The sequence below is a fragment of the Mus caroli genome, unplaced genomic scaffold (assembly GCF_978045245.1).
Source record: "Mus caroli unplaced genomic scaffold, Mus_caroli_1 scaffold_8, whole genome shotgun sequence".
In the NCBI taxonomy this organism is placed as follows: domain Eukaryota; kingdom Metazoa; phylum Chordata; class Mammalia; order Rodentia; family Muridae; genus Mus; species Mus caroli.
Genome location: NW_028227263.1, coordinates 101,333,788 through 101,358,068, shown reverse-complemented (window position 1 = coordinate 101,358,068; position 24,281 = coordinate 101,333,788). Strand labels below are relative to the sequence as shown.

Below are 24,281 nucleotides of genomic sequence, written 5' to 3'. Positions count from 1 at the left end.
AGCTCCAAATAGCGGACCGGGAGACACGTCTTCAGCGCGTGCGCATTACCTTAAAAAAAAAAAAAAAAAAAAAAAAGGACTAGGATGAGGCATGCGCAGTCTAGATAAAGGCTATTACATGGTTTCAAGCAGCTCAGGCTCTGCGCATGCGCCTTACTGCTTGCTGAAGCCAATCCTCTGGGCCTAGGACCTCTTATTGCACATGCGCAGAAAGCTCAATGACAGTCGCGCGTTGGTTAAGGTGAGGGCAGGGTGGGGGATTGCATGGCCCAGGAAGGACGGCCCAGCACCCGCTATTAGCTTTTCCTAGTTTTTCAACACTCCTGAGCACCACCTCATTGTTTAAGCTTCTCAGAGACCATTTGAACCGCTTCAGGGTCCCTGGGCCTGCAAGATACTCCAATCTACGACCTCTGACCCTATTCCGGAGCCAACCTAAAAGTGCAGTGTAGAAGGAACCGGAAAGGGATTAGAGGGAGGGAGACTGGTCAGGAACTGTCCCCGAAGGGAGGGGTGTGTGGAGGTACTACCTCCAACTGACCTTTGACATCCCCCTTCATTTGCTTATGTTTAGGCTCTGGGAAAGGGGGCAGGCCATGTTGCATGTGACCTGGGGGTCCAAGGTCCGACTATGGTCCCTGGTGCCTGCTCTCCTCGGGACTCCCCGAGCTCTGTCGTCCCTGGAGAACAGGATGGGGGTGTACCGCAAGATGTGGAACCCCAAGGAGCCCTGCGACTGGGCCCAGCAGTACCGCGAGCGCTTCATTCCATTCTCCAAGGAGCAGCTGCTCCGCCTCCTGATACAGGTACCGCCCATCAGTGGTCTAAGGACCTAGAGACTACATTTTCCAGCCGACCTCGCGACTGCACCACTATACCTGCTTTTGAGGTCTGCGCTAGCGCCTCCTGGGAGTGTAGTTTCTGCTCCCTTTGGCGTTCCTAGTGGGTTCGAGAAAGTTGGAATGCAGGGGCTAGAAAGAGCTCCACGATGAGATGCCTAATGAGCTCTGGACTTGGGCTTCTTCTGGGGCCTTGAATAGGCACACTGGGACATAAGTTCTTCCCTTGAAATAGATGTAACTATTATCCTCATAATTCCTTTCTACTACATAATAAATTTGTATCTGCAAAGCCACAATGATAATTATTATCACACCTTGAGCTCTTTATTCCGTGGCACCGTGCAAAGTGTTTTTAATGTATAGAGCCATCAGAACAACCCAGTAAGAGAGAGGCCACCATCATCCCATTTTACAGGTTTAAAAGCAGAGTGACCCATCCAAAGCTACAGTGAGTGGCCCATGCTTGCTTACCCTAGAGTGCGCCCCTTACCTCACCCCTGATCTATTCCGTAGCTTGAGCTCTCAGCCCTCCATCACTGTCAGAAGATGATCATTAATATAATAGTTATTTACTGAACACCTGCTGTGTATACCAAGCCCTGTGCTAGATTTTATACCCACATGCATACATACGAGCACAAACAATCTCATCAAAAACTTCCCCTAGTGGCTGGAGAGATGGCTCAGCGGTTAAGAGCACTGACTGCTCTTCCAGAGGACCTGAGTTCAATTCTCAGCACCCACATGGTGGCTCACAGCCATCTGTAATGGGATCCGATGCCCTCTTCTGGTGTGTCTGAAGACAGCAACAATGTGCTGATATAAATAAAAATAATTTAAAGAAATGTCCTCGAGTCAGCCTGAGAAGATGGCTTACCAGTTAGAAGCATTTGTTACTCTTGCAGAGGACCCAGGATCTGCTTCTAGTACCCACATGATAACTCACAACCACCCATAGCTCTAGTTCCAGGGGATCCAGTGCCGCCTTCTGACCTCTGCTGGCACATATGTGGTGCACATACAGGCCATCAAAACACACATATATGTAAACACACGATAAATAAGATTCTGGAGTCACATGAGCCCATCATGACCCTCAGAAATGGCTTCACTGAACCTCAGTTTCCTCTTTTGAAAACCTGAAGTTTTAATTCCATCCACCTCGTCCCTACTCTGGAGGATGATGTTCCGCTAAGGAAGAGTGGCTGCCGCAGAGCACGTGTTCTGTGGATGTGCGGCTGCCAAAGAGCAGGTGCCAAGCTTCTGCATCCTGTAGACGTCTCTTCCCTGTGCTATGCTGGGCCTGTACAATTGACCAAATCCGTTTTTAAGATTTATTTATTTATTTATTGTATGCATATGAGTACACCACCACTGCTCTCTTCAGACACACCAGAAGAGGGCACTGGACCCCATTATAGATGATTGTGAGCCACCATGTGGTTGCTGGGAATTGAACTCAGGACCTCTGGAAGAACAGTTAGTGCTCTTAACCACTGAGCCATCTCTCCAGCCCGACCAAATCAGTTGTTTTTTTTTTTAAAGCTTTATTTATTTATTATATGTAAGTATACTGTAGCTGTGTTCAGACACCTTTTCTCTCTCTGTCCTGCTCGCTCTGGCCCCAAGATTTATTTATTTATCATATGTAAGTACACTGTAGCTGTCTTCAGACATCCCAGAAGAGGACATCAGATCTCATTACAGATGGCTGTGAGCCACCATGAGGTTACTGGGATTTGAACTCAGGACCTTCAGAAGAGCAGTCAGTGTTCTTAACCACTGTGCCATCTCTCCAGCCCTCTGATCAGCTTTTAAATACAAATGTAAAAGCCCAGAATTCCCATCCTGTACGTGGGTTGCCTTGAAAGGGTTCCTCTGAAGGAAGAGGACAGAGGCCTAACTGGGTTTTCTTTGTGGGTGTCAGGAGTTCCACTCCAGCCCAGCGGAGAGAGCAGCTTTGGAGGCATTCTCAGCTCATGTGGACTTCTGTACCCTCTTTCACTACCATCAGCTCCTGGCCAGGCTGCAGGTGAGGATGGCTCTCCAGTCCTGCCGTGTGTGTTTGCTCATCATCTGTTTAGTATGGTGTGATGGATACTTGCTTGGAGCCTGGCTCTCTTTTATGTTCTGAGGACTCTGCTATGGCCAGGTCAGATGTGGTCATAACCTCATGGAGCAGGAATGAGGATGGCGGGGTGGGATAGGAACTAAAATGAATGTAAAATATGTCTGGCTGAGGGATCTGCAGGGAGAAGGGACTGGGGTGTCCTTGAACTCATAGAGACCCACACTTCTGCCTCCTCTGTGCTGCGGTTAAGTGTGCGCCTGGAGGAAGTTAGTTATTTCAGTTGGACAGCAGAGGGAGACTGGAAGGCTCAGAGAAGCTATGGAAGGCTCTTGGCACTGACTGTCAGGGAGTTAGTGTTGTTTCCGACTAGGATATTGTAACAGAAAGGCTCTCGGTTCGCTGTTATATACACTAGTGTGTCTCCTCAGGGACATGAAGCTTTAGTCTGAGCTCAGAGTGTTCAGGATCTGGGGTCCAGTGAGGGTTTCGTCCTCATTCAGAGTGGATGCTCTCACCTTGTCCACACATGCGGGAGGACTGAGCAAGAGCTCTGGGGTTTCTTGTAAGGATGTTGATCTCTACGCGTGCTCTATCTCTCTTCCCCTAAGTCTAATCTGTTAATATCACATCTTGGCGTGGAGGCTGACCTTTTCCTCTAGCCCTTCCATAGATTAGACAGAAACTGAGTGGTCTAGGCGCGGCCATAGGTTACAGTGACAGTGACGGCACCTGAAGTAGTCAGGGCTGCAGGTCAGCCAGGTGCTCACTGTGAAGGGTACCCCTAGGTTACGGTTTCTTCTCACCACTGCTGAGGGGTTGAACCTTCTTGAAATGCATAAAGTTGGGACCCCTCAAGCTTCTAGCTGCCCTTGAATAGGGGCAACCCTTCAGAGCCCTGTGTGCATACTGTGTCCCACAGGCCTCTCTGCTGCTGCCAGCCCATGTAAAGGTGGGAAGAAAGAGTCAGCTCCACAAAGTTATCCTCTGACCACTGCAGTGTGGTGCATGTGCGTCCCTCCATCAGAGACAAACACACCAGGATTACATAGACGTTTTGTAGGGCCTCACGGGCATACGCTCCTGCTTCCCAGGGCCAATGGCAACCTTGGCAGGGTTTCATTTATTTATTGATTGGTGTGTGATCTCACTGGTAGCCCGGGCTGGCCTCAAGTTCACAAATGCACACAATCCTCCTGCCTCCCAAGCACTAAAGGAGGTGTGTAAATAATTGCCAGATCTGTGTATGTCCATACCTCAGTTTCCACATCTGTAAGTAAGAATCACAATGGTCCCATTTTTACATGCTAGCAATGTACCTCTAACTTGCTTCAAGCATAACAGAAAAATGTGCAGAGTTTTCACACACTCTTTCCATCTTCTGTGGAGATTTCATGGTGCTGTGCAGAGAATGGGCTGGCCACAAGGCTTGAGGTTATCAGTGTGGTTTTGAGCCCATCCAAATGGGGAGGTCCCGAATTGGAGAGAAGGCTCGGCAGTTAAGGCTTGTTGCTCTTACAGAGGACCCGAGTTCAGTTCCCAGCACCCATATAGTGGTTCACAACTATCCACAACCCTGGTTCCAGGGTTTCTGTAGTCCTTTTCTGACTTTTGTGGGCCTTATGTGGTACACATGCATACACGCAGTCAAAACACTCATACACATAAAATAATCTTAAAGAATTGAAACAAGCAAAACTAAATGAGAAGCTTGTGGTGGTTAGATTTGTATTGCTGGTGGGGAACAGTGAACTGGGAACCGCATCCGTCTGTGCTGGGCAGCAGACCCAGATAAAGGGCAAGGGGGGGGGAGGAGGAGCTTGGGGAGGGGGAGCGTCAGACCATGTGCCATGTTTAAGTTTCTAGCTTGAAGCTCTCAGAGGAGAACCTGGCTGATGGCAATGCATAAAGGGCACAGCCCCTCTTCTTCCCTCAGCCCTGAAGGCTCCAGCTTTAGTCCCAGCCATGCAATCTTTCTGGGCATCTGTGAGTGTGGCCTATGATTGATTGTGAGTGTGGCCTATGACTGACTGTGGGTGTGGCCTATGACTGACTGGGTGTGGCCTATGACTGACTGTAGGTGTGGCCTATGACTGACTGAGGGTGTGGCCTATGACTGATGTAGGTGTGGTTTATGACTGACTGTGGGTGTGGTCTATGGCTGACTTTGCTTGAGTCTTGCCCTGGTCCTCTCATCTCCCTGCTCAATGGCATTGGACATCTATCAACCTTTGCTCAGGCTCTTCCGTATGGAATACCTTCTGCTGTCTTGTGGTGCATGCTCAAAGGTTGTTCTGATGGCCTGAGACCTTGTGTCCCTCCAGTGTGTGTCACAATGTCTAGGACAAATTACACATCATACCTGGATCAGATAGTCTGGCAGCTGGGATTCTTGCTGCTCCTTCCCTCCCTCCCAGAGCCTTGGGGGTGGTTGTCAGTACAGAAGATGAGGGGGGCTAGGGCCGCTTTTAGGGGCTGTTAAGGTCTTGATAAGAGTCACATTTCAAAATACCTAATTAAAAGAAAAAAGAAAAAAAAAAAAGAGTCACACTTCAGCTGGGCAGTGGTGGCGCACGCCTCTAATCCCAGCACTTGGGAGGCAGAGGCAGGTGGATCTCTGAGTTTGAAGCCACTTTGTCTACAAAGTGAGTTCCAGGACAGCCAGGACTATACAGAGAAACCCTGTCTCGAAAAAACCAAAAAAAAAATAAAAGATTCACACTTCATTCCAAATGAAGTGGAAATCTCTGAGGCATGGCTTTGTGAGAGTTTTAAGTGGGCAGAGCCAAGCAGGTAAGAAAAGTTCCCTCCCATGGGATTGGGGGGATCAGGAGAGATAAGGGGGTTCAGGTTGTGATGTCAGGAGTATGGGGTGATGATTGGAAGAAATCTGCAGATGGAATATCTTGGAAGGGGAATGGGAGTTACAGAAGCCATCAGAGACTCCTGGAACTCTGGCTCTTGCCTAAGTTATCGCCCCCCACAACCCCCATAAGAGAAGCATGGCTAGAAGTCACATAGGCAATGTCCCAAGCTTCTGACCTTCAGGCTAAACTCCTCCCCAGTTACCTAGCAACAGTGAAGACCATAAAAAGGGGCTGTTAGGCCCCTCTGATCTCTCTCTTACTTGTCTCTGTCTTACTCTTCACTCTCACCCTCCCACTCCTCTCTCTTTGTCTTCTCTTCCTCTCTCACTCTTCTCTCTCTTTGCCTTCTCCTCTTCTCTCCCCTCTTCTTTCCCTCTTACTCTTTCTCTCTAGCCTTTCCCCTCTCTCTCTCTTTCTACCTTCTCTCTTTCTCCCTGCCTTTCTACAGTAAAGCTCTAAAACCATAGAATATCTCTGCTCATCAAGGCCCACTGTGCTTGGAGGATAGGATAGGCTTTCTCCTAATGAGCCGTTTCTAATTTCCCGATGGAAAGCCTTCCTGTGCTCCTGTCAAGATCCGCTGCACTCATTCACTGGTGTTGGGAACCTCTCTTCCCTCATCCCTCTCTCCTATAACCCCGGGGGCTTTAGAAAAGTAGCCCTGGGGCTCACAGGTAGGGCTGCCCCTTGGCTACCCCCTGAAGAGTGGGTCAGAGGCTTGAGTGCCCACCCAAGGCTGAGTGGAAAGCATATGGCAGCCCTCTCTTGCCCGCCTGACTAGAGCATAGGTGGAACTCTGGCAGAGTGTGGGTCTTCCCCTTCCCCCTCTTCCCCAGGGCCCCCCCTTTTAAGTTCCCAACAGTCTCCTGCAGCCTCTTACAGATGGCGAGGCCACCTGCTCAGGTCAGCCCTCAGAGGGAAACTGAAAGAGCTGCTGAGGTTGTCTGCACAGTGTATTGGCTTTTTTCTATTTTTATTTTCTGTATGTTGGTGTTTTGACTATATATATTTCTGTGTGAGGGTATCAGATCCTTGGAAGTTACAGACGGCTGTGAGCTGCCGTGTGGGTGCTGGGAATTGAACCCAAGTTCTCTGGAAGAGCAGTCATCTCTCCAGCGCCACTTTTTTGAAACAGGGTTGCCCTGGCTAACTTGGAACTTCTTATGTAGACCAGGCTGGGCTCTAACTCAACAGAGGTCCACCTGCCTCTGCCTCCCAAGTGCTGGGATTAGAGATGTGCACCGTCACGTCCAGCTGCACAGTGTTTTAAGGTGTGTGTGTGGCAAGGGTAACACAGGGTAGCTTGGAGGAGAGGATAGGGGAAGTGAGCTTGGGCTTTCTCAGTCCTCTGGGGTCCACATTACTCAGGTTGTGAACTCCCTGTTCCTCCTGTCATCTTTCCTCAGGCCTTGTATGACCCCATCAACCCCGACAGGGAGACCCTGGACCAGCCGTCCCTTACTGACCCCGAGCGCCTGTCCAGTGAGAAGGATGTGCTCCAGGCTCTGAAGCCCCTGCTGGCCCAGGCCAACTTCTCTCCACTGTCTGAAGATGCCCTGGCCTATGCACTAGTCGTCCATCACCCTCAGGATGAGGTCCAGGTACCTGTCCCCAGAGGAGCCATGTTTGCTAGCCTAGAGGAAGCACGCCTCCCTTACCCGTCAGGCAAGGGTTATCAGATGAAGGTCTCAAGTACAGTGCTGGCACCTAAGAGGATTTTATGATAAACAGTATAACACTCATTCCATGGGGTTGGGCAGATAGTCCATGGTTAAGGACACTTGCTGCTGTTGTAGAGGACTAGCATCCACGAGGTCACGCACAACAGTCTGTAGTTCCAGTTCTGGGGCATCCATTGTCCTTTCCTGGCTTTTACAGGTAGGCACCAGACATGCATGCACCCTTACATACATGAACACCAAACACCTATACACATAAAATACAAACAAATCTTTAAAATAATCATTCAAAGGCCGGGTATGGTGGCACACACCTTTAATACCAGCACTCTGGAAGCAGAGGCAGGTGGATCTCTGTGAGTTCAATGTCAGCCTGGTCTACAGAGCAAGTTCCGGTCCAGTCAGGACTACATAGTGAGACCCTTTCTCAGTATTCCCTGAAAATTTTTTATCTATAAAGATTCCATTAAAAAAATAACAAAAAAAAAAAAAAAAAAAAAAAAAAACGCTCGATCCCCTCCTCCTTAAAGTCAACAAATTGGGAAGAAATACTAAAATCTTCCAGTTCCACATCTTAGTGAACTTTAAGATCTATTTTTCCTAGACATACTGTCACATTTTGTGAAGGGTCCAGCCAGTGGTGATAAGACATGATTTAAATGACAATGTCTTGTCCTTGTAGTTGCTTCATAAATGGAGACTCTTAAAACCAGTGCTACTTTTGGCTCTAAGAAGATTCTTACGTGTAGGGCCACCCTAGAGGTGGTGCCCTTCTGCAGTGCTCAACACGAACAACCACAGGTGACTACTACCTACCCACCCACACTCGTTCAGCAACACAGGCAGGGACCATTTCTGGCTAGGGAGAGTGTTCTGGCTCCTTGCCCATGATGCCCGGCTCATGTTCAGCTACCTCTGCTTCCTTTCCCCCCTTGGCAGGTGACAATAAATTTGGATCAGTATATCTACATACAGTTCTGGGCCCTGGGCCAGAGAGTTGGGCAGATGCCCCACAAGTCCAGTGTGGGCTCCAAGCGTGGCTTCTTCAGAAAGTTGCCCCCTGTGGAGAGGTGAGGAGGCCCTTGTTCCCCAGTTGCAGCAAAAGAGAGCCAGGTTTGACTTGGGAGGAACTGACAGGTCAGTGTCTGGCTTTGGTGTCTCGGGCCCCTGGGAGAAGTCCAGAGATGGGAGGTACAGATTGTCCAAATGCGGCCTTTTCTTCCCAAGAGAAAGGAAGAACTACTGACTCCAGAGGAAGAGGGGGAGGGGAAGCCCTCCATTGAATGAGGAAAATTGAGAATCACAGAGGGGACATGTCCTGAAGAAGTGGCACAGCCATGATTCTGATGAACAACTGACAGGTCCATTAAGAAGTTATATAATTAACCAGCCCCACCCCCATGGCTGAACATGTGACTTACTTCCAGTCTCTTGTGGTTAAATAGCTTTCTCAAAGGCCATGCAGCATGGAGATGTGGAGTTTTAGATGTGTGTTAGTCAGAGTTCTTGAAAGGAACAGGTCTCTCTCTGTATCTCTCTCTCTCTCTCTCTCTCTCTCTCTCTCTCTCTCTCACACACACACACATACACACACACACACTGGGTTTATTAGACTGTCTTTCAGGCTGTGGTCAGGGTAGTCCAGTGGTTGCCTCGTGATGGAAAGGCTAAGACTTAGTAGTTGTTCAGTCCTGGAGGTTTCTGGAGAGCTGCTGACTGGAACCTTGAAGCTCGGGCTAACAGGAGGAGAACTGCCTCAGCAGCAGGATACCCTTGCCAGTGAGAGTGAGAGCAAGTAGGCAAACCTCAGAAGCCCCCTTCTTCTTGTCCGTTTATTAATTTTGAGACATGGTCTTCCATATGTTGCTTTGACTGGCCTGGAACTCACTGTGTAGATCAGGCTGGCCTCAAACTCAGGAAGATCTACCTGTCTCTGCCTCCTGAATGCTAGAATCAAGGTGTACATCACCAGGCCTTTTATACAGGGTATCACTAGAAAGTGGGTTGCCATGTTTTAGAATGGGTCTTCCCACCTCAAAAATCCAATCAAGAAAATTCCTCACAGGAGTGCCCAGAGTCTTGGGTTTTAGATGATTCCAGTCAATGTGACAACTAGGATTAGCCATCACAAGGAGAGAGGGCTCTGGCCACCCTGCGCTCACTTCCTCCCCTCTGGTCCCCAGGAGATACTTCAAGCGTGTGGTGTTGGCTGCCAGGACGAAAGGAGGGCACCTGGTCCTGAAGAGCTTCAAGGATACCCCGCTGGAGGGCTTAGAGCAGCTGCTGCCGGAGCTGAAGGTGCGCACGCCCGTGCTGCAGCGCGCCCTGCTCAACCTCATGTTGGTGGTCTCAGGCGTCATGATCTTCGTCAATGTGGGCATGGTGATACTGTCTGACCTCAAGATGGCCACCTCCCTGCTGCTGCTGCTCTTTGCTGCCTTCATGGGCGTGAAGGCCTCCAAGGTGAGCACCCTTGGCTCCTCGCTCCACGGGCTGCGCAGCCAGGTCTCCTGTACTTTCGCTTCTTCCACGCATTGTTCCAGGTGCACAATGGCCTTACAGCCTTTAAATTCCTTTATCAGCCCACTGCACCCCGACAGGGCTCTCACTCTTCCTGCCTCAGTTTCTTCACTGGCATTTTTAAGAACATAGTGAAGGTTATCCACTTTGGACCTTGACTGACTGCATAGGAGTATGACTGTGCTGTTCTGTCTTAGCATCTCTGTAGCCCAGCTCTGTCACTGCAGAATGACAGTGATGAGGAGACCTGACATAGAGGGGTGGACAGGGATGAATCGCTGGGAGCCTAGCATGGCACAGGAAAGACCATGTGATGTCACTGCTGAGGTGATGATGGTCACTACAGTGGGACTCTTGTCCCTACATTTCCTTCCTGGAAGGTATTATCCCTGACAGAGCCAACTCTAGCCCCAAATGACAGGTTTAGAAACTCAGGTCCTGGGCCAGGAAGTTGTATATGTTTTAATAAGCTCCCTTTCTGAGCAGCAGCGTGGCGTTCAGGCCTCCTCAGACTGGTGGTGTTGCTCACCAGCTGGGATTCAGGGTCAAGAGGTCAGGTGGTACTGACACCCAACTTGTGTTCTCCTGACCATTGAATGCCCTGTTGGCTGAGGTGGCTGGGAAGGGTGGCCTTTCTCAGTTTTGTAGTTGCAGTACCTGTCTTAGTTAGGGTTTTACTGCTGTGAACAGATACCATGACCAAGGCAAGTCATATAAAGGACAACATTTAATTGGAGCTGGCTTACAGGTTCAGAGGTTCAGTCCAGTATCATCATGGCGGGAAGCATGGCAGCATCCAGGCAGGCATGGTACAGGAGGAGCTGAGAGTTCTACATCTTCATCTGAAGGCCACTAGCAGAATACTGGCTCCCAGGCAGCTAGGACATGTATTAAAGCCCACATCCACAAGGCCACACCTACTCCAAAAGGTTACACCTCCCAACAGGGCTACTCCCTGGGCCAAGCATATACAAACCATCACATTCCACTCCCTGGCCCCCATAGGCTTGTTCAGACATGTGAGTCTGTGGAAGCTGTATCTAGCCATAGCATAATTTAAAAAGTACATTTAGTCCAACTTCCAAAGTCCCCATAGTCTATACCAGTCTCAACAATATCAAAAGTCCAAAGTTCAAAGTCTCTTCTGAGATCCATCCAATCACTTAACTGTAATCCCCTAATCAAGATAGGAACCAGTTCACCAGACTCCAACCCCGCATCTCCATGTCTCATGTCAAAGCGCTTTTTACATGTCCAGATCCCAAATCCTTTTTTTTTTGGGGGGGGGGGGGTGGTTCGAGACAGGGTTTCTCTGTGTAGCCCTGGCTGTCCTGGAACTCACTTTCTGGACCAGGCTGGCCTCGAACTCAGAAATCCGCCTGCCTCTGCCTCCCAAGTGCTGGGATTAAAGGCATGCGCCACCCCTGCCTGGCTCCAAATCCTTTTTCATCTTTGTTGACTGCAACAAACTTATTTTCCTGGACTCCTTCCACTCCCTGTTAGCAACATTCCTCAGGAGATAGACTGTGGCTCTGGCATCTGGAAAATCTTGGGGTCTCCAGGGCAACTTCAATGTTACAGCTTCTTGTTTCAGTGTCTGGGATCCAGACATGATCTTCTGGGCTCCTCCCAACGGCTGGCATCACTTCTCCAGCTTTGCCCTCGGTAGCACTCTAAGCTCAGGCTGATCCACTCCACTGCTCTGCTGTTCTTGGTAATCTGGGATCTTCTGCTGCAACTAGGCTTCACCAATAGCCTCTCATAGGCTCTCTTCATGGTACCAAGCCTCAACTCCTTTGCATGACCCCTCCAGTCCTGGGCTGTCAACCGCAACTGAAGCTGCACCTTCACCAATGGCCTTCCATGGCCTCTCACAGTGCCAAGCCTCAGCTACTCTTCATTACCCCTTCATGCCTTCAAAACCAGTACCACCTGGGTGATTTTTGTACATTACCAAGTCTAGCTACCAGCACAAGGTTCAACCTCAGCTATCTCTGGAACACAGTTTCTTTGTGCTCTCAGAAAATACTTCCCAGATTTGACCTCAGTGATGCTGGTCTCTTCTTAATCCCTACTAATTTCTTTTTTTGGTGGGGGTGGCGGGGGTCAAGACAGGGTTTCTCTGTTTAGCCCTGGCTGTTCTGGAATTCACTATGTAGACCAGGCTGGCCTCGAACTCAGAAATCCGCCTGCCTCTGCCTCCTGAGTGCTGAGATTAAAGACGTGTGCCACCACGCCCGGCTACACCACTAATTCCTTAGCTCCAGCCGACCAGCATCAATTGTCCCAGTAGTCCTTTCTATTTTTCACTCTAAAGCCAGAGTCATATGGCTGAAGCTGCCATGTTCTACTGCTTGCTGGGGCTGGAACACGGCCCCCCTTATTCTATTACCAGCTTTCTGTTTTCCCACTCCCTTACTGCCTGAGCTTGGCTGTCCTAGAACTTGCTTTGTAGACTGACCTTGAACTCAGAGATCTGCAGGGCTCTGTCTCCTCACCATACCTGGATTTAAGCTTTTCTTCACCTAGAACCTGCTTTGTTCGGGGCTGGCTTTGAACTCAAAGATTTATTTGGTTTTGTCTTCTAGTATTAAAGGTATTTACCACCATGCCTGGATCTAAACTTAGCTGGATAGAATCTTGCCCCCAAGCCCCTTAATCTGTTATCTCCTGGAACATAGGATTCAGCTCCATCGCACTTCCTGGTGCCCCTTTAATACTTGAATCATATAGTTTATATTTTTCTTTTCTAAGCTTGCTATGCCTGTTCAAAACACTCTTTATGAGACTTAACTAGAGAACAAAGTCTCTGCTGGGCTTTTTGAGACTTCCATTGTCAATGCAATTAGTATAATTTTGTTTTATTTTGGGTTTTGTTTGTTTGGTTTTTGGTTTTTCCGAGACAGGGTTTCTCTGTGTAGCCCTGGCTGTCCTGGAACTCACTCTGTAGACCAGGCTGGCCTTGAACTCAGAAATCTGCCTGCCTCTGCCTCCCGAGTGCTGGGATTAAAGGTGTGCGCCACCACTGCCCAGCAATATAAATATTTTTACCTTAGACTCAGGTAGACTTTTCAGACAAGGGCAAAAAGCAGCCACATTCTTCACCAAAACACCACTAAATAGTCTCTAGGCCACATACTGAAGTTCTTCTCCACTGAACCCTCTTGGGCCAGCTCTGCACAGCTCAAATCAATCTCACCAACAAAATCTTCCACATTCCTATTAAGCCCCATTTAAAGCATTCCACTGCTTTCCAAATTCAAAACCCAAAATCTACATCATTCCAAACAAAAGCATGGTCAGGCCTATCACAGCAATACCCCAGTCCCTGGTACCAACTTCTGTCTTAATTAAGGTTTTACTGCTGTGGACACCATGACTAAGGCGATTCTTATTAAGGACAACATTTAATTGGGACTGTCTTACAGGTTCAGAGGTTCAGTTCATTATCATCAAGGCAGGAGCATGGCAGTACAGGAAGAACTGAGAGTTCTACATCTTCATCTGAAGGCTGCTAGCAGAATACTGACTCTCAGGCAGCTAGGACAAGGGTATTAAAGCCCACACCTGCTCCAACAAGGCCACACCTCCCAACAGTGCCACTCCCCAGGCCAAGCATATACAAACCATCACACGACCCCAGAGTGTAGCCTGCCATGAGCTGTGTGTGGTGTCCTATCATTCACTTCCCAGCTCACCAGTTCTCAAGCTGCTTTCAGCAGTCTTGACAGGTTCTTTTTCAGGAAGAATTGTAAATCCTACAAGTATTGGCCAGGCCATACTGGCCACAGGGAGATTGGATACCCAGGGCGAGCACAAGGAGTGGGGAGAGGAGTGTGCAGCAGGGACTGAGACAAGGCCCAGGGTGGCCTGCATGGTCGCTTCATGCCCACACATCATTCTGGGCTTTCTCCTCAGGGTACCAGGGAGGAGGTTAAAAGGGGAGGAGCTGCTGGGCCATAGGAGGGCAGGACCAGAAGCAGGGAGGCTAGAGGGTGCTCGCTCCAGAATTCTGGGGAGGGGACACTGACCAAGGCGAGCCCTCCTCTCTCTCCTCAGTGGCCCTAGAGGGCTATGGAGCCCTACAGAGTGGAAGGGCCCCATTCATCCAGTTCTGGTGTTCTGATTGCTCATTCATTCATACTCCAGCTGCAGTCCTGTGCTGACCTCCCACCAGGCCAACGCTCAGCCATCCACATCTCTAAGCATTCATTCCTCCTGTGTTCAGTGCCCCTGGGTTTGCTGTACCACAGGCCACTCTCCTGGACCTTTCCTGTCTCCCTGTTACAGCCACATGCTCTCTGCCTGGCTTCTCAGCAGGCTACTATCTTGGAGCAGGATATAGAACTCTGCTGGGGAGCCCTTGGGCCTTGAGTCTCTCTGGCAAGCTGGGCCTGAAGCGGTGGTTCTCACTGGCTGCTACAGCCAACACCTCTCATATCTGTTCTTTGTGGGGGCATGGCCATGGTGCCTGCCTTGTTTCCAGCCTCCAGGTGGCATCTATAGCCCATTCCCAACCCCACCCAGGGCGGGCCCTACCCGGCCTTCTTACTACCTGGTGGGGGCCCTGTTCAGCTTACCTTGTGGTTAGCTGAATCCTTTACCACCACTATCCCACCTGACCCCCAGTCTCTGCTCTGTGTGTCTGTGACACCTAACCTCCTCTCCTGCTTCCCTAGACTCTGCATATGCATGTTCCGTCCGCTCTGACTGATTCTTTCTCACTGGGCCGGTCACCCTCTGAATCCCTCATTTCTTGGCCAGAGGCCATCAGCTCCCTGAGACTTTCCTAGATCACTAGGGCTGGAATGGGTCTCTGGACACCCTACCACAATCTGCCTTCTCTGTGCAGAGCAGGCCAGGGCAGCTTGGATTCTGGGAATGTAGGCTCTGTTAGGGGGCAGAGGCCTGTGGACACAGGTTAGGTGGCATGGGCTGTAGGAGCCTGAGGGTGCATCTACTCTCTGGCCAACCTTGAGGATGAGGCAGTGTTTTCTAAGAACAGACTGGGGTCTGTTGCTCATTTAAAGACCCATGATCCAAGGGGCCGGGGGCTGGGGCACACATTTGGGTACAGCAGTTGTTTACTATGTGGGCTGCACTAGGACTGGGGTTTAGAGTTTCAAATTCTGAGCTAGGGAGGCTATGAGCAGGGGATAGGAAGATGGAGCCAGGGAAGAGGCAGGCATCAGGATGGGTAAGGGACAGACAAGCTGGCCAGGCAAGAGGGATGAGGATGGTGGTAGGCTGTGGCCTGTGACCCATAGAAGGTAGGGCTGCCAGAATGGGGCATGGGGAGTTGGGGAGCATGTTTGCACACCACTGTGGCATGCTCCTTTAGCCCTGAGAACTCTACACTACAGTCTGGGCAGATGAAGATAGGAGACTGAAGAATTCCTGCCTCTATGGCAATTGGTTCCAAAGCAGGGGTAGAATCCATGGTGTAGGCTCTTAAGAAGAAGGTCTGGCCACACAACCATGTTGGAAGGTCTTCTGATGTGTCAGTGCAGGCTGGATTTTGGCATGCTAGGGTGGGCCTCGAAGCTCTGTCCTTACACTATCCATCATGTGTCCTGATTTCTGGGCCCTCCCCACATCACCCTTGTAAATAGACAGTGCTGCTCTAGACCACTCTCACTCAAGGCCTTGGAGCTGGTAGGAGCCGCCCAAGGGCACAGGACTGCTGTGAGCTCATCCATCCTACCTAACACTTGGTTTGCAGTGTGGGCAAGGGCCAGGCTGCACCCGGTGCCCTTTACCTGCAGATCTCTTTACAGTGTAGTAGCTTAAACGTTTCTTTTTCAATTATGGAAAGGTTCAAATAGACACAGAAATAGGGTCACCTGCACCCAGTGTTCGGTTTACAACAATCTGATTACATTGTAACACACCCATCTGTCTGTACTGAGTCACTATGAAGTGAATTTAGATGTTGCTTGGGAATATGGAAGAATACTTGACAGGGGTGTACTGGGCTTAGAATTTCCAAGACCTACCAACCAAAGAGCACACACAGGCTGGACCTGGGCCTCCTGCACATATATAGCAGATGTGCAGCTGGGTCTTCGTGAGGAGACCATATGGAGTGGGGGCTATCCCAAAAACTGCTGCCTGGGTGTGGGATATGTTCTTCTAGCTGGGCTGCCTTGTCTGTCTCAGTGGGAGAGGATGTGCCTAGCTCTGCAGAGACTTGATGTGCCTGGGTAGGGGGATACCCAGGGGGAGGAGAAGGGGAAGGATTGTGGGAGGGAGGCAGCAGGGGCAGGATGCAAAGTGAATAAATAAAAAATAATAATTAAAATATTCTAACACACACATACAGAGAGAGGGGATGGGGGAGAATTTCTCCTAGGCAAAAACTCGTGTTTGAAATCTTTGCATAATCCCATTAACATGTGGCCAGAAAGCAAAGCCCTGGTCAAGGGAGTCTGTTTCGGCCTAAACCCAGCCCCAACCCAGAGTTAATCTGAAGCAGCAGGTGGCTAGGACACTCCAGTGCTGCGTGGCCCTGCATCTGTGTGTCTAAGCCTGTACTCCCACAGGTGTTTGGGCAGCGCCGCAGTGCCCAGGCGCTGGAGCTGGCACACGTGCTGTACTACCGAAGCACGTCCAACAACTCAGAACTGCTCAGTGCCCTGGCACTCCGAGCCCAGGAGGAACATATCAAGGAAGCCCTCCTGGCTCACAGCTTCCTAGCCCGCCGGCCAGGGGGCTCCCAAGGCAAACCTGAAGGTAAGTCGTCCTTCCTGCTGTTGATGAGCCTTCCCTGATACCTCCCATCCCTTCCCTGCTGTCCCCCAGGCCTTTCCTGCTGTGCCTTAGGCCCAGGTTTCCTCTAGCTACAACGTGGACACTGTCTCTCCCTACAGAGACCTCCAGGTGGCTGCAGTCTGAAGTGGAAAGCTGGCTTCTGGCCCAATCAGGCTGTGATGTAACCTTCAATGGACCTCGGGCCCTGGCCCATCTGCAAGCCCTGACCCCCAGCCTTGGACTGTTCCCACCACCTGAATTGCCACAACTGGACCCAATGGTCCTAGGCACTCCAGAGGCCACACAGGCTGTGCTGGGTAGCAGCTACCCCTCATCCTGACCACTTACTACCAGGCCCTGTGCTGACAGGGTCCCAAGCTCCACCTCCTCCGTGGCAAACTGTCAGTTGTGGCAACTGCATCTCCTTCCTGGACTTTCAGTTGTTGACAGGCTATTATTTCTGCTAGGCCATTAATTTTGCTATGCTATAGACTTAAGAGTAGCCAATTGGGGCTGCTGGCAGTTGCTAGGCAGCCTCCTGAGGCCAACCAATCAAAGCCGGTTATTTCAACTTGTTATTTTATTTCTTAGACCCGCCTCTGGCGGGAACCTCACCAAGGTCGGTGGAGGAGGCGGGACTTGGGGAGGCTCACACAGCTGCTGGATTGCAGCTGCCAGCCTTGGCCACATTGAGATGGGCCAGGCTGTGAAAGCTGCATGGGGGCGGGGGGTGGGGGTGGGGAGAGGGACGGGGGTGGGGTGGGGGTGGGAAGCTGCTTTATTTTCTATTTAACCTGCGCAGAACTGCTCGCCACAGGCACCTGAGCCATTTGCCCCTGGCACACAGTGGGTGACAGACACTGGGCACCTCAGCCACAGGCAGCCGATCAGAATGTCTGGAGGAACCTCTTCAGACCCCACGTAAGATGAGCCATCTGTTCTGCAGCTCATCTGCTCTGGTTGGAGGCACTGGAAACTTCCTGCCCCAAAGAAGACTTGCAGGATTCCACCCCAAGATCACTCCAGCCCAGGCCCCAGCAGGCTCCGTGGCCTGCTCTGCCTCGCTGCAGCAATCCCCTTAGCCTGGGTCTCCCTGTCTGTGCACCCTCTTCCAAAGGAATAAATCATGCTTAATAACTCTGGATTAGTGTGGCTGCAGGTAAAGGGGGGTTGGGAATCACAGTCCTGGAAAGAGGGTGTGGCTGGGTCTGAGACTCAACCCTTAGAAGCAAGCACTCATGCCTGAGGAGCGTTTTGCCTGCGAGAGTCTGGATCTCAAACAGGAAGACAGGGTACAGGAGGGCAGATTGATCATCACGCAATGGTGGGCAGCCAGAAAGTAGGTGCCTGGGAAATCTAGCGGTACCCCTTGCCTGAGAGTAGAGGAAGGTGTCATATTTGCTGTAGAGGTGGCCTTTGTTGGTGAGGGAAGGGTTAGGTTCTACAACGGAGGGGAGAACCTTTTGCAATAGGAAACAGCCAGTCAGTCATGTAGTGCCTGGGTCAGAGAGGAGGGACGGGAGAGACCATCAACTCAGAATGCACGGCAGCCTGGGCTCCTAAGAGTGACGCCACAGAAGCTGGAGCAGGGAGAGGGACTGACACTAAGCTCCACTGAGGTATTCCAGGAGGAGAGGGGCGCCCTGGGGAAGCTGGCTTCAGCCAGTGTCCCAGGGCACAGAGCCTGGGAGTTGAGCTCTGGCTGAGGCCGGGAGAGGACAGGTGTTGTTAAGGAAGGAGGAGGAGCAGAGTCAGGCTTGTGGTTAAATGAATTTATTTTCTAGGGGACACAGTGCTCATTCACGTTTCCTCAGGTGGATGTAGACAATGCCGCTGACCAGAGCGAGTGGAAAAGCCACCCAGGCCAGGGCGAAGCAGTAGCCGAAGCTGCCCCCACTGCTCCCACTGGGGTGCTTGGCCAGGATCTCCTCCGTGTGGATGGCATAGATGAGTGCCCCGGAGAATACAGCTGCACCTGTGGGACCACCAACAGCAGAGTGGGATCGGGCGCACAGGAGGCCGCGCTGCCCTAGGTCCTCAGTGGCCTCCCAGAACCACTACCACCTCTGGTCCCTAACTGCTCATCTGTGAAATAAGGCCATGACAGCTGTGCATCCATGTAACCTATTTGAGTTTTTCATGAGCCAAATATGCAAACATGAGATAAAAATGAAGGGGGTTCTCTGGGAACCCAGGAAGATGTTTTCAAAACCACCATGATTAACTCAGCCCTTTGCAACCTGGAACCAAAAAAATTAAAAAAGGAAAAATAGACCTGTGCTTTCAGATCTCATTGACACCCCCCCCACTGTCTCAAGCCTCAATTTATTTGACCTTAAAAAAAAAAAGTGGGACATAATGGCCCACCTCTGCTCTCTCAGCTACCCAGGGTGCCGGGGCATGAGGATAGAAAGTTCAAGGTCAGCTAGGACCATTTATCGAACCTATTTCCAATAAAATAAATAAAAAGAGAGTTGAGAACACATGCCTAGAACCCACCAGTGTGGAGCTGGGCACATGCCTCAGAGATGAGAGTCCGTCTGGCAGGCCCCGTGCTATAGCCCCGGTATTGGGAGAAGAGAAAACAAACAAACAAACAAACAAATCCCAACTTCTTGAACAGGTGCCCAAGAAACCACAGTTGGCCGATGTGATCCAGAACATTCCTTCTGTGGATCCTTTAGCAGGCCCCATCCCTGGAACCCAGATCATTTACCACCACTGATTTCTCAAGCACTGGCTCACCACAGAGCCTCTAAGGCACACAGCTCCACTCTCCCTCTCCTGTGGGGCCATGGAGGCTGCTCGCAGGAGAGGGCTGGGAGCCTGAGGAAGCTTTACGGTGTGAGCCTCCAGTGGCCCGCTCCCATTCCTCGCCACCGTTCCCCAAGCTGGGGGAAGTGCTTACTCGTGCAAAGCTGGCAGAGGCCGGTAGCGTAGAAGAGCCCTCCGCGCCGCATGGTGTAGAGTTGGAACATGAAGAGGATGAAGGACAGGCAGCAGAGGATGAGAGACAGCACCATGAGCGCCTGCACTGCCTTCAGCCAGCCTACAGGGGGCGACACAGGTGAGGTCACAGCTGGACCCGCTGTTCCCACTGGCTGGACTCTACTCACTGTAGGTTCAGCCAGGCAAGCTTCAGAGATGTCCGTGTTTCAAGGATTACAAGGGTTACCAGGGAAACATCTTACTGATGAGCCCCATCCCCACACTCACTGGCGGTCACTTAGAATCCTGAAAGGAGTCAGGCCACTCCATCTCTTAGAACTCTGGCCTCTCCCTATTCTCCCTCCCACATTCACAACACTCGCTCCATTTCTTTACAACTCTGAAAAGTCTTCTCAGAATTTAGGGAGCTTTCTCCCCTGTTCCTTAAGCTACAGCATGTGGCCTCCAACCCCTCTGGATTTATTGCTGCCTTTCCATCCAGACAAGCTGCCTATGGCCACCCCAGGTGCTCATAGTCTAGTCTAGGCTCCCAACCCTGGCCCTGGCAGGCCTTCCCTTGCCCTCAGCCATATGCTCACCATTCTCACTGACGTTACTGCAGGCCCACGTTTGAGTGGTGGTGTTCCACGTGCAGTCATACCACAGGTTCAGGGACTCTTTGTCTGGGAGAGTCCACCAGGACTGGAAGGGACAGAGACCGGGGAAGGTGAGGTGAGACACAGGACAAAAGATGTCAGGGAGAGTGGGGATGACTCCTGATGGCCAAATGCATGGGCTAGGCCAGGGGAAAGTACACACGCAAAACTAAGGGTAGGGAAGAGGAGGAGTGGGGAGGAGGAGGCACAGAGGTAGGGAGGAAGGGAAGCAGGTAGGTGGGGTCTTAAGAGATGGGCTATAGCTGGGGTTCCCAGTGAGCTGGAAACTTACCTTGTCCAAAGTGGCCACAAAAAGCAAGACAAGAATGAGGATGTGGAGGGCAGAGACCACCAACAGGAGGAGTGACATGGCTGCCAGATGTCTGGCTCAGGGCAGGAAAGGCAAGCCTGCAAAGGGTGGGAGCACTCAATCCTAGGGGAGGAGGGCTGGAGTATGGCTTTCTAAATCAGAGAGGAGGGCTGGGGAGGTCGGGAAGTCTCTGGTGTGAGGGAGAAGGGGAGTAGGCTGAGCAGTTCCTCCCTGGGGAGAAGGGCAAGCCAGGGGACTCCTGCTCTTGGAGGCGGGCAGAGACTGTCCTAGATGGACTTTTGGGAGACAGAGGAACGGACAGGACTAACAGTGAGTTGGTGCATCTTCAGCACCCTGTCCCTGGGCCGTGTGGGTCTCCATATGAACCATCAGGAGCAGGAATTGCCCCCAGGACAGGCATCCTTGACTCACTGACTCTTCTTTCTCCTGGAGTGAGTCACGAGTGACTCATCCCCGCTCCCTCCAACACCAGGGAAATGCCAGCCTCTGGCTGAGTCTCTGGTCCTCACCCAACCTGACTGCAGACCCCGGCTCTGGACACTCAGGGAGGTGGATTTGCAGCAGGGAGGGTGTGGTCTGAGTGGAGAGACCACCTCCTACCACCCTTCAGTGTCCAGAGAACTCAGCCAGCCCTGGGAGCCCTCCTGCACCCTTTCATCTCAGAAGGGAGTGGAGGACCCCAGGGAGAAGCCACAGGACATTCTTCATGGTGGGCTCTGTTGGGACAAGTCTCATCGACAGCCCTAAGCTCTCCTGTATTCCCACTACAAAGGCTGAGAGATTAGTTCTTCAATTACCAGTCTCCTCCGGAGCTAAGAGTGGAGGGTCTCTTCCTGCCTAAGGTGCCCCGCCCATGGTGCCATGCTGCCCAGTAAATAAAGCCCCATCTGAATAACGGATTGAAAACTTACCGAGAGTTGCTGAAGAAGTCAGAGTTGGAGTCTGTCCTCGTTGGGCCTCTTGCCCCGCCCTTCTGCTCCCTCCTTCCACTCTGAGGCCCCCGCCTCCCTCACCGCCTTCCTCCCACCCCTTAATACCCACCCTTCTCCCTCTGCCTTCTCCCTCCCTCCCTTTCTCTCTCTCCTCTGGTGGTTTTCTGCTTCTCTCGACTCTCAATATATACCAACCCTTTTATATCCACTTTAGCCTCGCCCAGCTGAGGTCTCCAGTCAGGGGAGGGCACGAAATCTTGGTTCCTTATTCTCTGCCCACCCAGTCACACAGTAGGCATGTTCTGGGACCTCCTTTCAGGGCTCAGATGAGAAGTCCTTGAGGCCCGGGGTGGAGCATGTTACCTTCTTGGACTGGATGCCTGCTCTCTTTGATGAAGTTTGGGGCAGAGTAGATGACACAAGAATCTGTAGAAGGCCAGATCCTGTGACACAGATCAAACTTCGGGCTGGCTCATGGCAGGACAAAAAGTATGAATATACGGAAAGGAGTAGGATGTAGCCTTTAAGAATGCCAATGTTGCCATTTCATGGTTGTGTGGCCTGGGATAGATTATTTCACTTACTTGGGCCTCAGTTTGCTAATCTATATAGTGGGTATATACACAGTCAATAAAGAAAATAGACGGATGGCAATAATGACTAGGTGGGCAGATGCTAATTTAAAAAGGATGATCCTGGAAAGCCTCTTGGAGGAGGTGCTATTTGACCTGAGTCATTTGGACACTAGGGAGAAAAGAAAATGTCTCAAGCTTTGAGAAGAAACTCTGGCCGTTTGGAGAGCAGACAGAATGGCCAGTGTGACTGGAGCAGAGAGAGCCTAGGGTGTGGTGAGTGGGACAGCAGAGGATTCACTTGGAAATTCATGGAGGAATCAGGATTTTACTGTAAGTGCTGTGGGAGGCCATTAGAATTCTCACAGCACTCTAATCCCAGGGTTATAGTGTGAACTATCATTTATTCTCAGAGTTAGGGGGTGTGGGTGATGATTAAGTATATCTGCATCCCTTGGTGGGGAACCAAGTCCTAGTTCTGATGAAGTTAGGGCTGGGGATCTGGATGATGGTGCCAGAGCTGGGTGTGATGACCTAAGCCTGCAGGGGTGAGTGACCAGCTGGCCTGGGGATTACGAGACTGGGAGCTGGGTACCACAAGGCACAGCCTCTGCAGTATCCATCCATTGGCTGTGTGATCATAGGCGTTACTGATGACGTCTCCACGATTTTCCTTCATCTGTAAAAGAGGGATAGCGTCGCGGCTAGCTTAGATCTAGAGCAGTGCCTGGTAATACTGTACAACTTAGAGCGGGCTTTGGAGTACCGAGTGGAGTCGAGGGAACTCTGGCTCTAGTAATTGCAAAAAGGGCAAAAGACTTGGGGCCAGTGCGTCCGGAAGCTAAAGTTTGGAATCTTTTTTTTTTTTTTAAAGGATTTTATTTATTTATTATATGTAAGTACACTGTAACTGTCTTCAGACACTCCAGAAGACAGAGTCAGATCTCGTTACATATGGTTGTGAGCCACCATGTGGTTGCTGGGATTTGAACTCCCGGACCTTCAGAAGAGTAGTAGGGTGCTCTTACCTACTGAGCCATCTCACCAGCCCTGAAGTTTGGAATCTTAAATGATGGATGGAGGAGGGGGTCAGAAACAAGGGGAAGTCTAACTCTGACCCTGGAGAGAGTAGAGAGTGGGTCACTGAGGACAAAATTGGGGGGCTGGGATGGAGGTTTGTATTCCTCTATGATTGAGGGACAGGAGGCTGCATCCCAGACCTGGGAGGAGTGTGGAACCAGGAGCAAGGAAGCTCCACTGGCTGAGAAGCCAGCTGGGATATTTTAATATTCCTTGAGAGTTGAAAAAGTTCGGTACTTGGGGTGCCTAGGGGAGGCGTTTAGGGAATCCCCAACAATAGTGTCTAGTAGAAGTGGAAGTATCTGGAGACACTAGGGGTGGGGGTGGTGGGATCTCCCCTGCCCAAGCCTCCAAGGAGCGCGGCACCGCAGCACTTCCTCCCACAGGAAACCGCAGGCGTCGGGCACACCCAGCCTTCAGGCAGTGGCGTCCACAGCCCGCTTGCAAGAGGACCACGTGGGATGAAGAGTTTGGCCAGATGGGACCGCTAGAGGTTCCGCCCACTCCCACTTCCGGCTCTGCCCTGCGTGGCCCCAAACCGTTGGTTGCGCATGCGTAGTGAACCTGTGTAGGAACTGAGATAGTGGTGAGCGTTCCTCCAAATCATGAATTCCCCAAATAACCAGTCCAAGGCACGGACTTCTTGGACCCCGAAGGACCCTGCCTAGTCCCAAAGTCTAGTCTTCTAAACGTTTCCCTTCAGTTTCCACTGCCCATAGTCCCGAGCCCCACGAGTGTCCCTCCGAGGCACTCAAGTCAACCTCTAGCAACTCACTTGGCTCTTTTTAAATAACAGGGCCCGCCCCGCCCCCAAACCCAAAGCCCCGCCTTCTCACTAAACCCGCCGGCCGCTCCCTTCTAGTCCCCGCCCCTTACAGACCGTGAGCACCTCTCCGCTATAGTTAATGCTCTGTACAGGACTGATGCCACCCTCTGCCTGCAGTCCCGCCCCTTATAGCATCCGAGTCCCTCCTCCTTTTATTAACAGCCTCTGGCTCCGCCTCTTCTCAGTACTACAATTTCTCCCCCTCCCTTTTTACAATGAGATCTTCCCGA

At 51.2% G+C, this 24,281-nt stretch overlaps 2 protein-coding genes across 3 annotated transcripts; one reads left to right on the top strand and one right to left on the bottom strand.

Moving 5' to 3' along the window:
* Positions 1 to 131: 131 nt before the first annotated feature.
* Positions 132 to 17,447, top strand: Tmem143 (transmembrane protein 143). Of its 2 annotated transcripts, XM_021168095.3 has the most exons (8): positions 132 to 241; positions 575 to 806; positions 2,770 to 2,874; positions 7,184 to 7,378; positions 8,396 to 8,526; positions 9,640 to 9,919; positions 16,519 to 16,708; positions 16,846 to 17,447. In XM_021168095.3, the coding sequence occupies exons 1-8, from the start codon at positions 219 to 221 to the stop codon at positions 17,064 to 17,066; spliced, it is 1,377 nt and encodes a 458-aa protein (XP_021023754.1). In that variant the 5' UTR covers positions 132 to 218; the 3' UTR covers positions 17,067 to 17,447. The 2 variants fall into 2 exon arrangements, with proteins under 2 accessions (XP_021023754.1, XP_021023755.1); XM_021168096.3 differs by lacking the exon at positions 2,770 to 2,874.
* Positions 17,448 to 18,483: 1,036 nt separating this feature from the next.
* Emp3 (epithelial membrane protein 3 (MAM blood group)) lies at positions 18,484 to 21,642 on the bottom strand. The gene is made up of 5 exons (XM_021168097.2): positions 21,553 to 21,642; positions 20,603 to 20,718; positions 20,254 to 20,356; positions 19,635 to 19,775; positions 18,484 to 18,701 (listed from the first exon to the last, which is right to left on the bottom strand). The coding sequence occupies exons 2-5, from the start codon at positions 20,678 to 20,680 to the stop codon at positions 18,523 to 18,525; spliced, it is 501 nt and encodes a 166-aa protein (XP_021023756.1). The 5' UTR covers positions 20,681 to 20,718; positions 21,553 to 21,642; the 3' UTR covers positions 18,484 to 18,522.
* Between the last annotated feature and the right edge of the window lie 2,639 nt (positions 21,643 to 24,281).